Source organism: Myotis brandtii, unplaced genomic scaffold (assembly GCF_000412655.1).
Source record: "Myotis brandtii unplaced genomic scaffold, ASM41265v1 scaffold13, whole genome shotgun sequence".
Lineage (NCBI taxonomy): Eukaryota > Metazoa > Chordata > Mammalia > Chiroptera > Vespertilionidae > Myotis > Myotis brandtii.
In genome coordinates this window covers 740,846-757,438 of record NW_005354595.1, presented here as the reverse complement: position 1 = coordinate 757,438, position 16,593 = coordinate 740,846, and the positions used below count along the sequence as shown (strand labels likewise).

Genomic DNA, 16,593 nt, shown 5'->3' with positions numbered 1-16,593 from the left:
GAGAGGGGGAGGCGCTGCCCAGGGTTCCGGCGTCGTGACCCGCGGATGGCGCGGCCCTTTGCTGCAGCACCGGGGAGGGAGCGCGGGGAGGGGACGGAGGGGGCGGCGAGGCCAATTTTGGGTCCGTGGGCTTCGCGGCGACGTCCCGAAGGCCTTTAGCTCCATGGGCCGAAGCGCAGAGGCCGAGGCTGAAGGATGCCATTGGGAGATACAGGGGCGGGAAAGGCGTGTTGGTGAGAGGCCGGCATGGAGCCGGCACCTGCAGAAGAAAGGCCGAGAGGAGAGCCGGGAGGAAGCCCGGGGCGAGTCCCGCGTCCAGTGTGGGTTCAGTCCGCGGGGGAAAGGCATCTGTTGTGTGACCGTGTGTGGCAGCGGGTATAGGCAGCGTCCTCTGCAGACCTCACAGGCCGGTCTCCGTATCCGGCACTATCCTAGGTCCTGAGCACACGGCGATTCTAGGGGCGAAGATAAACAGGAAACACATTAACCAGAAAATAATGTCAGACAGTAAGTGATGTGAAGCGTATAAAACAGGGGAAGAGAGGCTTGTGGCATGCTGAAGGGGTCTCCGTAGGAGGAGGAGCAGAGTCTGGATTGTAATAAGGTAGGCACCCTTAAAGAGAAGTCTGGTTTTCGAGAGGAAACACCTTTTTCTTTTTCTTTTTTTTAAAGTAGGAAACAAAAAGCCATGTTTTGAGTTGAGCAAAGGAACAAATGGAGAAGGAGATTTGGAGGGAGAGGAGACAGGGGGCCTGGGATTGGGGGGGACCTTTTGAGACAGGAAGAAGGGGTGGGGATATGTATACAGATAGATGTTTCTAGGTAGGGACTTGAGGACTTGTATGGTGACAGTTTTCTTTGTGGAATAGAGGCCTTCTTTGGGGCAGAGGAAAGGGAGCCAATGGAACCCCCAGAGCGAGGGTGGGGAGAGGGTGCCTTGAGGGATGGGGGGGGGGGCGTCTCTTTCTTACCAGGCACATCCCTAGACACCTCGTGATGTTGGAGACCCGGCTGCTGTGAGAGTGGAGACTCCTTGCACCCTTTATGATTTCTCTCAACCGGCAGCATTTGGCCACCCAGGGATCTGAGTGCCCACCTGAAGGGTAGTTGATCCAAGTAAGTGGGTTAGCAGGGAAGATATGCCAGAAAGATGGAAGTGGGTGTGGAGGGCAAGGGGCTTGAGGGTCCGCCCAGAAAGAGGCTGAGCCTGGGCTGGATAGAGATGGAACAGGGCGAGCCTTCTGGTGATGGGCTGGAGGGAGGGGGAGGTGGCATTCTCTCTGAGAGCCAAGAGCAGGTGTAGCCGGAGGAGGAAGCAGCGCCCTGGATGGGTAGGAGAGATTGTGATCAGAAAGCAGGATGCTGGAGTGTAACATTTCCGTTGTGGAGCAGTTAACAGGTCTTGGCTGTGACTGCTGGCATGGAGGAGAAGGTTGTTTGAGGAGAGGAGGTCCGGGAGCTGAAACTAGGGTTGTAGCAAGTGCTCAGGAGGATGCGGAGACCTGAGGGGGAGAGGGAAACAGCCAGATGCCTACGCTGTGAGGAAGCTGGGGAACCGATTCTTATCTACGTTAAATAAATAATTATGGGAGATGAAACTGAGATCTAGGGAATTTGAGAGAATTGTTCAAGACACACAGATAATGCACTTAGCTGAGGGATGTGCTCAGGGTAGCAGACCTGGGGTGCTTGGCGGCTTCTCACAGGCAGCACTTTAGGGAGTCACAGCAATCCAAGGTCTGGCCTCCTCATCTCGGGGCTCGATGACCGTGCTCAGCGCACCCAGAGATGTCTTCTCCTCAACAGACTTGCTAGCTGGTCAATAACCAGGGCATCACCTGTTTAGTTTCCCTTCCTAGTGACTGGAATGCTCCATATCCATCCCAGGACCCCTTCTTTGCTTTGGAGAAGCCTCTCGGACGTTGCTGGGTGAGATGGGCGGAAACCAAGGGAAGTCGTGTAACCTGGGTGGGCATTATCCCACCTCCAGCAGCAGGCCACAGCTTCCCAGAGTTTGGGCCTGAATCCTCCCAATCTAAAGTGCTAGGCAGCGGTTCTCAACCTGTGGGTCGCGACCCCTTTGGCGGTCGAACGACCCTTTCACAGGGGTCGCCTAAGACCATCCTGCATATCAGATATTTACATGACGATTCATAACAGTAGCAACATTACAGTTAAGAAGTAGCAACGAAAATAATTTTATGGTTGGGTCACATGAGGAACTGTATTTAAAGGGCCAGAAGGTTGAGAACCACTGGGCTAGAGGAATGCTGTCCACTCTTACTCTTATTTTCTCTGCGTGTCCTCTCACCTTCGCTTTTTGACCATGTTGTTAGGCAAGGGTTCAGTTAGTCCCATTTTCCAAGGGGCCCTGGGAGATAGTCTCCTTCCACTCATGTGTGGGGTCCACCTGTTCCCTTTGATACAGAGGAAGCAAGCATGAGCACAATTGGTTCCAAATTTCTTTTGAATTAATAACTGTTCTATATAACCATTAACTCCAATTATAATTAATGTGAAATGATAAAACTTCTGTTGAGGGAAAAGTAAACTTAAACATTCTGACAGTGTTTTGTGTTTAGGTTTATGTAACAAATGATTATTACATGAATGAAACCAAAATTCCTAAAAGCATTCTAGAAACGAGATCGTAACTGTAACAGGAGTTGATTTTCCAGTTATTTGGAAGCTTGGGAAATTAACACAAAGTGGTAGTAATTCTTGAACAGCAATTAGAATCATTTCTGTACAATATAGGTGAGTTTTTACACAAAGCACCTTTCAATGCAAGAAAAATGGGAAATGCCTGGCCTGTGTGGCTCAGTGGTTGAGCGTCGACCCATGAACCAAGAGATCAAGGTTTGATTCCGGTCAGGGCAGATGCCGTAGTTGTGGGCTCAATCCCCATTAGGGAGCATGCATGCAGGATGGAGCTGATCAATGATTCTCTCTCATCGTTGATGTTTCTATCTCTCTCCCCCTCTCTGAAATGAATAAACACATATTTTAAAAAATGAAAAGAAAAATGGGAAGTGAAGAATGGCTTCAAATATGTGCGATTTAAAATGACATTAACTCAACGATTCTTAGGTCAGCAGTTTAAGCTGAGTTCAACTGTATAGTTCTGCTGATCTTTGCCGCGCCCTCCTGTGCATCTGCAGTCAAATGGAGGGTTGGCTGGTGGCTGGGTGATATGGGGTGGCTTCACTCACGTAGCTGGGGGTTGGTAGGCAGGTGGCTGGGGTCTAGCTTTCTGCTGCTCTTCACAAGGTCTCGGGTCGTCTGGCTTGGTATTATTAGATGGTGATTTTAGGATTCTAATCACAGCAAGAGAGAGAGAGAGAGAACTGCAAAGGCTCTTCTAGCCAAGTTTTGGAACTTGCCCATTATTTCTACTACATTCTCCTGGTCAAAGCAAGTCACCAAACAAGCTCAGATTCGAGAAGTGGGTAAGCAGACTCCAGCTTTTGGTGGGAGGAGTTGCAAAATACTGTGACTTTTCTGCAATCTGCCACATATATATTGCTAATGGTGTGGCAGCACTATTCTGAGTGCTTTGCCTGCATTAACTCTATCATCACATCAATCCAATGAAGTGGGTACTGTTACTAAATACAGTTCACCGATGAGAAAACAAGTACTGAGAAGCTAAGAGACCTGCCCATGTCCGTACAGGTAGTGACACAGCTGAATCTGAGCCCAGGCAGTCTGGTTCCAGAGGCTGCTCTGTTCACCAACAAGCTGTCCTGCCCCCGAGCGAGGCGGGAGAACTTGTTCTGAGCACACCGGATAAAACTCCAGCCTTGTGTACATTAAACAGTGTGCTCACTTGGCAAACAGGGATACATCTATACATACTTTACGAGTGAAAATGTGTAAAGGGAACACTAGCATGAGCTATTTCTTTACCAATTTAGTCTCAGAACTAGGATACTAAATGCATCAGAGAGGCTGCTTTTTCTTTTGTTGAATAAGCAACCAAAAATATCCTAAATCAGAGTTCATAGCAATTGTAACCTTTCCTCTTTGGAGTTCAGTTATTAGAACTTTCAGCAAAAAGGAAGACTTCCGGCAGTCACAGAAAGTGTGGTCAGGCTGCAGGCGCCTTTTTCAGAATGCCCAAGGGCTGCCCGGTGGATCTGGCTGTGGGCGGCGTGTCAAGCTGCAGTCCTTTGGTTTCAGGTCTCCCAGGCGGCTGCCGAGCTTCAGCAGTACTGCATGCAGAATGCCTGCAAGGATGCCCTGCTGGTCGGAGTTCCAGCGGGCAGCAACCCCTTCCGGGAGCCCAGGTCCTGTGCTTTACTCTGAAGACTGGTGAGTCTTGATCCACCATGCCGGCTTGGGGCCATGCCACTATCACAGGGCTTCCCAGAGGATTTGGGCAACTGTGTTTTGAATATCTACTATTCTTGGGGGAATTAAAAAGAAAAACAGCCAAATGCACAACTATCCCTGAAGGGTGACTCTAGTCTCTATTTACCCTGCCTGTGCATTGCATCTAATTAAGAGAGTCTCAATCCTCTTGGGCACTAACTCATAAGATGTTAATATCTTCATGTACTTGAGCTCTTTGACTGAGTTAGCTGGTGGTCATTGCTTGACCTTAATCCTACTCTCTCTGTCCTTACACCATCCCAGAGTTGTCATTTGCTGCTTGGTGCTATCAACCCACTTGCTGCTCTTGGGACAAAAGACTCCCCAGAGGAAGAGAGTTGTTCCTACTACCAGCTGTGATGTCTTTCAAAGGCTTCAGAATACATCTCTGTTTCACTTATTTAATATTTTTATTGGTTTCAGAGAGGAAGGGAGAAGGAGAGAGAAATATCAATGATGGGAGAGAATCATTGGTTGGCTGTCTCCTGCACGCCCCCTACTGGGGATCAAGCCCATAACTCAGGCATGTGCCCTGACTGGGAATTGAACAGTGACCTCCTGGTTCATAGGTTGACGCTTAACCACTGAGCCAAACTGGCCAGGCTATCTCTGTGTTTTAATGGAGGAAGCTTTAATGTAGCTACTGGGGGAAAGTGTGAGTCTGGTTAAAAGAGCTTTAAAAGCCGATTATTGAAATGAAAATATCTCTTTGGTGGCATATTAGAAATGTCATGGGTTCTAATGCATTATGTGGGGTCTAATTCACATTTTCCCTTTTTTCTTTTTTTGGAAGAGTTCAGTGAGTAGATTATTAGAGTCTTTTGGGGCCAACATATTCAAATTTTGTGTTTGAATGGGTTTTCATACAGTAAATAATCATCTTAGGTCCGTTTTCATACATATAAAGGAAATTATGCATATTAAAAAGAAGTAATCATACTATCAGGTACTGTTGTACCTTTTAATAAAAAATGCCCACATTTATGGTATCAAAGTAGTAGTTACATGCTGGCTTGGCATTTTTCTTTTTACAGAGCACTTTCATGGGTGCTATTCCTTCAGTGGTGTGGTTTGAATGGGTTTTTAAAATTAACTTGTTACTCTCTGCTTTGAGAATACTAAAGTGTCCTATGAAATGCTGTTAATTTCATGTGTAAATCTTACTAAAGTGAAAATGAACCAAATTCTCTTTCCATTAGGAAAGAAGTTCGCAAAGGAAGCCTTCAGGCACAAAGTGATGAATGACTGCCTCCAAGTCTCACGAAAACATTTTTCTCTAACCAAACGACTTACATATTCAGACCTTCCCTGCGGCCTGGTCCTACAGCCAAAATTCTACAGAAATTGATGAGTTTCAACTCAAATTAGGAAACTGGGTGAAGGAGGAGACTTTTAAATAATAATAATGGCCTGGTTTGTTTGGTGAAGTGCTTTATACTTAAGACAAAAACCCTACCACCAAATATACAAAAATGCACCTCTTTTGTAAGTGAATTATTGGTGTTTCTAGACCTGAAATATTATGTATGTTTTATTTACTGATGTTTACATTTTGGGAAGGAAAACATTTTTATTAAAAAATTGAATACTTGTAATTTGTTGTTCCTAAGATTTTTACACCAAAACAAAATGTGTCCTTTTCTCATGAATTTATAATTTCAAAATGAAGGCAAGACAGTGTAAAAGTGGGGGAAAGAACAGACTTTATTAATCAAGTGATGTCTTGATTTTTGTAAGTGAGAAGATTGTTTTATTTTAACACTAAATATGGAAGCTGTTTCTTAGCAAACTTGTTTGGAAAGATTAATGTGTTGTGTATTAGATCTCCCCGTTTTGTGTATGCCACAGATCTGATCTTTGTCTTCTTAAGTTCCTCTACTTCATAGTTGTGGTTATACTTTAAAAAAAACACTACATTATCTCATAGCTTTGAAATGTTTAAAATGTGACTTACAGAACACTGCAAATGATTAAAAGCAAAGCAATGTGAAAATCTTACAAGCTAAATGGATTCTTAATGTCATAAGTGTTTTACTTTGATGATGTGCCTTTGATTTGAGACACTAAAATGGATACTTTATTTGTGTTTGTAATAATTTTTGAAGAGCTTGGAAATAAAGTTTCTGCTTAACTCATTATTTTCTATGACAGGAACATTTGGTGTCTGATTTTGTTTTAAGGTTTCACAGATTTCTGTTTGCTTGTGAGATTGAATGCTGGAAGTGGGAGATACAAATTTTTGTTTATAAGTACTTGTAGAATTTTATAAATAGTATATGTATAACATACAGAAATATCTCAATTGCTGGCATTTGCTCTTGAAATAACTATGTGTAAAACCATAAGTAAATAAACGAAAATATTTTTTGAGCGTAAGTATTGTTACACTAGAGAAAATAGAAGCCATTAGGTGGGTACTCCCTTAAGTTCTGGCCACTAAACTTCCAAATCTAAGCAATTTGAATTCCTTTCATTCGATCATAATTCAGGTGTCCCTTTCTAGCCCTTGTATGTGTTCTCTGGGTCTGATTCACCTTCTCTGAAATGTCACACTGTCAATTATCCTTTCTCTCCTTTCTCTTCAGCTTCTCCATTGGATCTTTTCTATCACCATTTAAACATGTTCCATTCTCCATCTTAACGATAACAAGCATTTTTAAAAATCTCCATTAACAAACAAATTTCGGTTTACAAGACGAGTAAGTCCTAGAGATCTGCTTACAGCCTAGTGCCTATAATTAACAATACTCTATTGTATACTTAAAAATTTGCTAACAATGCAGATTTAATGTTAACTGTTCTTATCACAAAAATAATAAATAAGAGGGCAGGGGGAACCTTTTGGAGGTGGTGGCTAGGTTCATGGCATAGATTGTGATGATGGTTTCACTTATCTCCAAACTCATCAAGTTGTAAACATTAATTATGTACAGGTTTTAATGTGTAAAATAGAAACAACTCACAAGAACTTCTCCTATTCCACTTTTTCCTTCAGCAAAATCTTGGCACTATAGTACAAGAAAACTAGAGACATCTCACAAACAGATGCAAATGACCTAAATATAAACAAATCAAATCTAATAATATATCAAGAGGAGATACAATGTAACAAAGCTAGTTCAATATAAGGAAATCTATCAATGCAATTCATTCCATGAATGGTTTAAAGAAGAGAATCTATGCCAACAAGTCATTTGATAAAATTCAGTGGTTGTTCTGAATAAAAACTAAGTGGACTAATGACATAGGAAAGTATACATAGAAAAATAAGCATTTTCTACATTGGCAATAGCTATTTAGAAATGGAAATGGAAACTATATCTCATTTCCACTTTAATGACAAAATGATAAAAAATACTTGAGAATTTAACAAAAGTTGCAAGTCATAAAGAAAAGCTTTTATTGCTGTTTATAGAACAGGGTCTACATAAATTAAAGTTCAATAATATCATTAAATCTCAATTTCATATAAACTTTAGTGGCATTCCTATTTTATTTCTTTTGAGGAAAACTGGTTAAAATATCTAAAAGTTCATATGGAAAAATCAAGAGTCCAAGATAGTTTTTAAAACTGTGTGTGTGTATGTGTGTGTGTGTGTGTGTGTGTGTGTGTGTGTGTGTATTTAAAAACAAGGAAGGGTGAAACTTGCCTTACTAGTTCTTAAAATTTACTTTGCCTAGCCAGTGTGGCTCAGGGGTTGAGCGTCAACCTATGAACCAGGAGGTCACGGTTCAGTTCCCAGTCAAGGGTACATGCCTAGGATGAAGGCTCAATCCCCAGTAGAGGGCGTGAAGGAGGCAGCCAATCAATGATTCTCTCTCATCACTGATGTTTCTACCTCTCTCCCTCTTCCCTTCCTCTCTTTTGAAATCTGGCTGGGTAGCTCAGTTGGTTAGAGCATTGTCCCAATAAGCCAGGGTTATGGGTTCCCTACCCAGTCAAGGCACATACAAGTATCAACCAATGAATGTATGAATAAGTGGAACAACAAAGCTCTCTCTCTCTCTCTCTCTCTCTCTCTCTCTCTCTCAAAAACCAATAAATAAAAATTTTTAACAAAGTAAAAAAAAAGTTTTACTTTTAAGCTGCTGAATCAAAATAAAATGATTTTAAAAATGAAAAAAACACAAAATAAACTATTATTGTGGTATAGGAATAGGCCAATAGATGAATGGATTATAATTGTTCAGAAATAACTGACTTTTTTCCCCCTATTCAGTGGGAAAGTATGGTTTAATTAGTAAATGGTGCTGCCATTATTGGCTATCCATTTGGAAGAAAATAAAATTGGGTCTGTATTACACTATGTAAAAAAACCCACATGGGTTAAAGAAAGATAATACAAAAGCATTAGAAGAAAAATTAAGATATTAATTATACAGGTTTAGGGTAAAAGCTGTCTTCGTAAGCAAGGCAGGAAACCCAGAAATCAAAAGAGAAAAGACATCTACACTTGCCTATACCAAATTAAATTTAAAAAAATTAAATAAGTAAGGCATTTCACTTAAGTGTTAAATTAGTAACTGTTGTATGGTAAACATAATAACCAACCAAATAAAGAAGCAAAAGACAGAAAAACATATTTTTTTCAGCCTTCATTTTGTATTGCTACAATCTGCATTCCCCATCCCCTTCAACTCAGGCTACTCCATTTGTTGGATCCCTTGTTTTAGGGTGGGGTTCAATATTTGGGGAGAATATCCAGGCTCCTACAATGAGAGGCAAGGGGTGGGACACCCCAGTGTTGATCCCAGGGGTATGATGTTTCAGTGGAAAGAGGAGTATCTTATGTCCATCACAATTGGAGAGACAGGTGATATTCTGGTGAGGTCTACTAAGTTTGAACTGAGCTTTGGAACTTGGGAGTAAGGCCTCTCACAAGACCTCAAAGGTCAGCATCACTATCGCCAGCAATGAACCTAAATGCAAGGAACTCCCTCTAACATGAAAAGCTCACAGGAAAATGAAATACTCTCAGAGAAAGAATCGAAATTTCTATTGCAAGAGCCAATCTGGGGAGTTGGGGCTGTTCTAATCAATTCCATGTGATGAGGTGTTTGGGAAAGGACCTTGGAGGCTGAACTCACACTTTTGGCTCCCTAACAAGGGTCTATCCAGAATATTTGAATATGCAAACTATGGAGCAGAATGTATATTATGAACATTTAATATAGAAAACCGAGAACATCTAAGAACAATTGCATTTTCTTTAAGGTATGACCAACTCTAAATCATTCTGTGGTTGATCTATCAACAAAAACAATGGAATGTGGCATGTAGCACTATTCTTTCTTTTTCAAAAAAACCTCAGACGAGTTTGTCCATCAGCTCTACCAGGGACTTTTTCATACACTAGACGTCGCTTTTTGAATTGTGGTAGTTGTGAACTCGTGAGATCTGTTAAAAGGAGAAAAAGGAAAACCATTTTAGTGCTGAAATTAATAAAGTGTAGCTATTTTTTCCAACTATTCAAATGGATCTTGTCTTTTCATCATCTGAAGTTTTAAAATTTTCAAATTGGGATAAAATAATGACTATTAAAATTAAATTTTTAGCATAAACGCATCTATACCTAATGGCCCAGTAGTAATTAGTGTTATAAACACATATTTGTATGGCCATACCTTACACAAATAACTAAATCTCTCCTGATTTAAGACTCTTGCTTTTAAGTTTTCCCTCAGTAAGCCTGTTCTTTAACCCATACATGTAATGTTGTAAAATGTATCCTGAACTAGTATAGATGGTGGTGATGTGTAGACTCATCTTACATGACTGTATTCTATATGATATACACTAGCCTGAAATAGCCTAGATTGATTAAATCAGTATAAAAGGAGGCTAAAAATTTAAAACCATTCTAGGATTATTCCTGGAAATATATAATCTCATAATTGCAAAAGTTGGATGCCATTATAAGCAAATTAAAAAAAACAACAATGTAGTAGATAGTTTTGTCATAGATATCACAAATAATACACTTAAAGGACAAATGGAAATTATCTTGAAGTTATGCTAATGGCTTTGAATAAATTTTTTAGGGCTGCATCAATATGAATTCAAAATGTGTTATATATTAAACATATTTGGAGATAATGATGTGCTAGGAAAAACCACAGTAAAAAGTCAAAAGTTGCCATAGTGATATGAAGATACTATCATCAAAGATTTATGTGAACTATTTGAATGAAATTACTTTATGAAAATAATTGGAAAGTATTTATATATAATTTAAAAATATATATATTTATAACTAAATTAATGACTATTCCATCTATATCCTAAAAGCTTAAATATTAAAATTTATTTAAAAATATTTTCTGAAGTCTCATTGAGAAAATGGGAGGATTATTCTATATTGGGGGCCCTATATTCAGGAACATACAATAATTTGCATGCTTAATTTGTTCCAGGGTGGAAAAAAGATGGAATTTTCATCCAGTTCATTTATGAAGCTGGAATAATCCTCATGTCAAAATGCAACAAAGCACAAATAACACAATAGATTAATTTCATTATGTATATAGGTATGAAAATCATAAATATTAGCAACCATGTTTAGCATATTTTAAAAATCACCCCTCAAAACCAATTCAATTTATTACAGAAATGGCAAAAACGGTTTAACACTATTAAACTTGTCAGTACAATCCTTGACATTAATAAGTCAGTGGAGAAAACATGCTTGATTTATCCCAATAGGTGCCAAAAAAAGTTTATAAAATTCAGCATCTGTTCCTCATAATAGTTCTTACAAAACTAGGGATAAAATACTTAGTAAAATCAAGAACAAAGAAATTATGACTATTATGACTATTAAAGGGGATCAAATCCAAGTTTTGTGAGTCCTGGAGGTTCTCTTTTAATAAAAGAAAGAATATAAGATTTTCAGGACCCCTCTCAGGTTTCACAAAAGGGCCTACGCAAAAGAGGAGCTTTGAAGCTTAAGCTTCTCCCTTTTTTTCTCCCATCATGGCAAGGTCACCTTGTATGACCATTAGAACTTAACATTTTGTTCTAGATGTTCAGGAGGTAGCAATAAGAAATGACACAAAAGAAAGGTATAATTACCATAAATGAGGAAATAAAATTGTCCTTTAAAATTTTGATATGATTAAATGTTCAGAAACATGAATTGCATAATAGAGCTAATAGTAAGTATCTATTTAACAGGATTGTCAGAATTAAATAATCCACAAAAGAGGCCTAAAATGGCACGTGGCATATAATAAGCTCTTGTGGGTGGGTGGGAAGTAATCAACCAAAAAACTTGTGTGTGTGTGTGTGTGTGTGTGTATGTGTGTGTGTGTGTGTGTGTATACACACACACACACCATGTGGATCAGGGTGGGTGGGAAGAGATCAAGCAAAGAACTTGTATGCATATTTGCATAACCCATGGATACACACAATAGGCTGGTGAAGGCCTGGGGCAGGGGTGGGGGCAGGCTAGAAGGGGTGAATAGGGGGAAAAGGGGGACATATGTAATACTTTCAACAATAAAGATTTTTTAAAATAGCAGCTCTTAATAAATTTTAGCCCATTAAATATCCCTGCCTGACAAATTTTCTAATTCACTGATTTCTCTGTTTAATCTTTGTTGATTTTAATCTTCTGCTTTTTTAGATTTGTTCTGTGTTTTTCACTTCTGAAGTTGAATGCTTAGTTCATCTAAAGGTACAAGAATTTGATATATTTTCTTTGCATTTATTTTCTTAGCTATCTCTAATTAGAATTCTGATTTTTCCTTTGAACCAAAAGTTATTGAGGACTCTTTAAGTGTAGTCATTAAAACAAAAACATTTTTTTAAAATTTTGAGATGGTTATATCATCTTAAGTTACATTTGAGAATAGTGTATTAACTATTGAATAGCATTACCTGTTAATGATTTCCTGTCTCCTGAGTTAGATGAAGGTTCAGCATGCCTTTTCTGTCCTAAACATGTTCTACCTCTTTGGTAGAAATAAAGACTGTTGAATTCTTTTTGATTTATATTAGAATCAGAAGCACAAAACAAATCCAAACTGGGGACAGATGGTAATTCTTTCCAGAAAGTCTCTTTAGTCCCAGCACTTGAACTTCTGTATAGGAGGCCTTCTAACTCATCTGATAGACATTTTTGCTGATTAGTGAATAAATCATCTTTCTGAGAGTACCATTTGTCACACATAGTCTGCTCTGAACCATACTGTAGGTTGAATGAGTGATTCTGTTGTTCCCATACATTTTCCTTAAAGCTCCAATAAGGAGGTGATTGAGAGCCTTCTAATGAAAAGACAGGGGCAAATTCTTCTTTATTTATAGGTCTTTTTGCTTCATGTGTTCCCTTTTTCTGATAATTTATAAAATTAAGGGCAACTCTCTTCTGAGTGTTGATTGGTGATATTCTGCTTTCACAATTCATTTGTGTTAGATCTAAAGAAAAGACATCTGTCTGTGAATCATTCTGGTTTAGAAAGGTGTTACCAGCTGAGTTCCTTGATTCCATATTAATCAGAAAAGAATTTTTCTCTACGTTAGGGTTATAACTGGAGTCTTTCCAATAGCTGGTCTGACTGTAAGAAGTCACAGGTGGTAAAACGCATGGCATTTCTCTTTCTCTTAGTTCCATCAGGGAAAAGTTATAGTTTGAAGTGCTGTTTGTTTCTTCCTGCACTGTCTCTCCTAAGTGTAAATTCTGGTAATATTCATGTTCTTGAATGGCAGAGTCTAAAGAGTCAGAAGCTGAACTCTGAGAAGGGAAGGTACTGGTTTGATTCCTATTTTCCTGAGGTGATGACATTTGAGGTGATTTTGTTATGGGAGAAGAACTAATCTTGAATAAGGAAGTGATGTCACAAAAATGCTAAAAATAGTTAAAAATTAATTAATACAATACAAATACAATATGAACATCAGTCAAATAAATATAAATAATAATGCTTATCTATATGAAAAGGAGGCTAAATATAAATAAGTAGTTTATTATAGGTTTATATTGACCCATGTAATATTAACATAATTAGGCTCTGTTAAAAGAAAAACATTGTAATTTGCATCTATTTTCTAATCAGTTATAAAATAATTTTTAGTTACACAAATTACACATGAATACCATTTCCTTGATAAAAATTTAACATTTTACCAATGAGGCTAAAGTTCTCTTTACTATAATGAAGGGTGTCAGGATTGTTTGGAAGAGATTATGTAAATCCATTTGAATAGAATGTATAATTAAATATTTGGGGGCACAATAACATTTCACAATGATTTAGATCGTGATAAACTGACTGTACTGAATTATGTGTATAACGTAACTTTAAAATGTATAATGTGATTGACAGCCTATGAGAATTCTATATAAAATTTAGCTCAAGGAAATTATTTGTTTGCTATGTGAAGTCCAAAACAATTACACTTGGATACCTTCATTTTGAATAACCTTATTGTAAAAATACATACTCAGATGGAAAGGAAATTAACCTTTATAAGAATATAGATCTCAAATAACTAACCTTCAACACTTTTTCTGGGACTTCAGGTAGGAGTTCCTGAAGTTGACAAAGTGTTGCTAATAATATCCAGTGGAGTGAAGGCCCTTTATGTAACATGAGCTGAGCCACCAATGGGTTAATACATGGGAAATCAAGTAAGTACATTTCTTCCTAAAAAAGAGTTTAAGGAATAATCAGCCATTGGTCTTTTAAAAGTGACCCATTTTATTCTACTCATTCTATTGGATTAAAACTTTTGTTATTGCACCTACATTCAATTTGAGATGCCTGGAAAAAAAGTATGGCTAGGAGGGAAAGAAACTTTCATACACTCTCAGTCTAATCACGCATTCAAAAAGATGTGTTATAGTTCACCTTCTTCACACGCAATTGTTTTAACCAATGCTACATTTTCTAAAGAGAAATCTTTTACAGGACTTAGTATAGGACCTCAAGATTTCTTTATCTCTCCCTTTGTATACCATATACTATCACTGTTTGATTAAGATGAACCATGTTTCTGATACTTAAGAGATGTTATAATTTCAGGAAAGCCTGTTGTAAAGACTATATAGGGAGAACTTCTATCGACCATAACTGACCTTGACAGTCTAAAATGTATGTTTTCAGGTCTAGAAATATAGCAGCCATCTCTATATTCCATTTTTTCCTGAATTGCACTGGCTTTTTGTACCCTCTCTGATTTTTATCAAATGACAGACATGTGAGCAGATTTGACATATCTTGGTAGGACACACATATACATGTCATATAATTATACCCATACTTGCTGATTGTATTGTGTTCTATTTAAGCATGTAAAAGTTCTGTGATTTAATAGATATGACCATTTTATTTTATTAGTTTGTTTTATAATTTTAGTTTTTGAATAAGTAAAAATCACATGGTTCAAAACTTTAAAAGTACTGAAAGGTGAAAAGTCTCATTCCCACCCATTACTCCAGTTCTCTTTGGAGATAACCATTGTTATCATTTCTTGGTATCCTTCCAGAAGTATTTTATTAATTTATAAATAAACACATAAATATTAATTTCCCCTTGTTTTTCACAAATGGTAGTATAGTGCATGCTCTGTCCTGCAACTTCGATGTTTCACTTAACAATCTATCTTGGAGATTATTCCATATTAGTTCATAAAGAGCCTTGTCATTCTTTTTTTAATGGCTTCATGATTTGGATATATTTTAAATATAAAGGTAACAGAAACACTGAGTTGGTATGAGGTCTTGGAAATATTTATGCTCAAACCAAAGGAATTTCTAAAAATTAACTATTTAATCTTATAAGTACTTTAAAACTCTACTTTGAGTTTCAATAATATAACTGAATTACTGACAAATCATGAAACGATAAAATTTTGCTATTCTCTTAACAAATTTACTATTCTTAAATGTTTAAATTTAGGAATTAGAAAAATAGTTATGTTTTAAAATATATTAGGCATTAAAGTCATTACATCACCCTATAATAGCTTAGATTTGGAAGTTCATTATAAAAGATCTCATTAAAATAGTTCTGTGAAGTTAACAAATACAAATATTTCTAGAAAATGGTCTAAGTAAATGTTGTACATGATGGTTTTGTCATATATGCTCATGCAAGCATTGGAGAACAAAATATACTACCAGAAAGAGAATTCAAATATAGGTATTCATATTTGCTTTGAAAATATCTAACTTATTTATTTAGGAAATAAACCTTAGATGGTGAAACTTCAAGCCAGGATTTATCCAACCATTCATGAGGATCTCTCTTTGAAGTCATTAAATTGTGGTCAGCAATTTGTCGGATTATCAATGCAGTCTCTTCCACCCCTGGAGCAATTATTAGCTGAAAAATATATTTTAATGTCAGACTATAGAAAATATTTGGAAGTAAATTACATCATTCAAAAATTGTTTATAATTAGAAGAAAAAAACCCCAGCAGAGTCTAATCTTTGAGCACTATTTTAGATATAATTTATTAATTTGTCTATGTGAAACCCAGGACATTATTTTTGTGTGAGGATAAGCAATTTTCTTTCCTTCTTTAAGAATGATATCCTTGTAGTTTCCAATTTTGGGAACTAAATTGTTTTTCCTCACTTCCGTTGACATTTATCAATAACATCATTTAAATCTATTTGGTATTATATTTCATCTGTATTAGAAGAAAAAGCAATTTGGTTATCACTAGTAATGTTTAATATTTTGCTTTTTCTAGGTTAACCCAATAGTTCCCAACTAAAATAAGAACTTTAAAAAGACAGTGTAAGATTTGTTAAAAACAAAGTTAAAAATAAAGGATATTTGCGGATGAATTTGAAGCTTTATTTAAAAAAAAAAAAAAAAGCCTGGCCGGCATGACTCAGTAGTTGAGCGTCAACCTATGAACCAGGAGGTCACTGTGATCAATGATGCTCTCTCATTATTGAAGTTTCTCTCTCTCCCTCTCTGAAATCAATTTTTAAAAAAGGTTTTAATTTAGAGTAGCCTTCCCTAGCATTTTTGGCTTATTTAATACTAAGATAATGCTGCCAAAAATGTGTGTGTGTATTATTAAACTAAACTCTAAGAAAGAATTTCTTCATTTCCCCTGCTTCCTGTCTGTCACTTGTGTTTCCCTCCATGCCTTTCTTTCTTCTGAAATGCCAGTCTTTCTCTTCCTCTTTCATTTCTATTTTTATCTTCTTTTAGGTTCGGTTGAAGGAAAGATAGTTCATGGGGTAGCAGTCTAATGT

General features: G+C 37.5%; 2 protein-coding genes across 2 annotated transcripts in view; one reads left to right on the top strand and one right to left on the bottom strand.

The window, feature by feature from the left end:
- The first annotated feature begins 163 nt into the window (after window positions 1–163).
- GNG10 (guanine nucleotide binding protein (G protein), gamma 10) lies at window positions 164–6,525 on the top strand. The gene is made up of 4 exons (XM_014534452.1): window positions 164–406; window positions 1,816–1,968; window positions 4,183–4,314; window positions 5,574–6,525. Exons 1-3 carry the CDS (start codon window positions 164–166, stop codon window positions 4,306–4,308), a joined length of 522 nt encoding a protein of 173 aa, XP_014389938.1. The 3' UTR covers window positions 4,309–4,314; window positions 5,574–6,525.
- Window positions 6,526–8,455: 1,930 nt separating this feature from the next.
- Window positions 8,456–16,593, bottom strand: part of LOC102256854 (chromosome unknown open reading frame, human C9orf84) — a 65,595-nt gene continuing 57,457 nt past the window's right edge. The window contains exons 25-28 of the mRNA XM_014534390.1: window positions 15,571–15,702; window positions 13,873–14,022; window positions 12,257–13,223; window positions 8,456–9,772 (exon numbers count right to left, since the gene is read on the bottom strand). Of these exons, the coding sequence (XP_014389876.1) occupies window positions 9,672–9,772; window positions 12,257–13,223; window positions 13,873–14,022; window positions 15,571–15,702 (1,350 nt within the window). The 3' untranslated portion in view covers window positions 8,456–9,671. The remainder of the gene's footprint in view (window positions 9,773–12,256; window positions 13,224–13,872; window positions 14,023–15,570; window positions 15,703–16,593) is intronic.

Excerpts from the sequence above, each read along its gene's own strand:
- GNG10 (XM_014534452.1), top strand. The coding sequence starts at position 164 with ATGGGCCGAAGCGCAGAGGCCGAGGCTGAAGGATGCCATTGGGAGATA. Across the intron at positions 407-1,815 it reads GTCCTCTGCAGACCTCACAG|CTGGTCAATAACCAGGGCAT; the intron begins GCCGGTCTCCGT and ends CAGACTTGCTAG. Across the intron at positions 1,969-4,182 it reads AGGGAAGTCGTGTAACCTGG|GTCTCCCAGGCGGCTGCCGA; the intron begins GTGGGCATTATC and ends CTTTGGTTTCAG.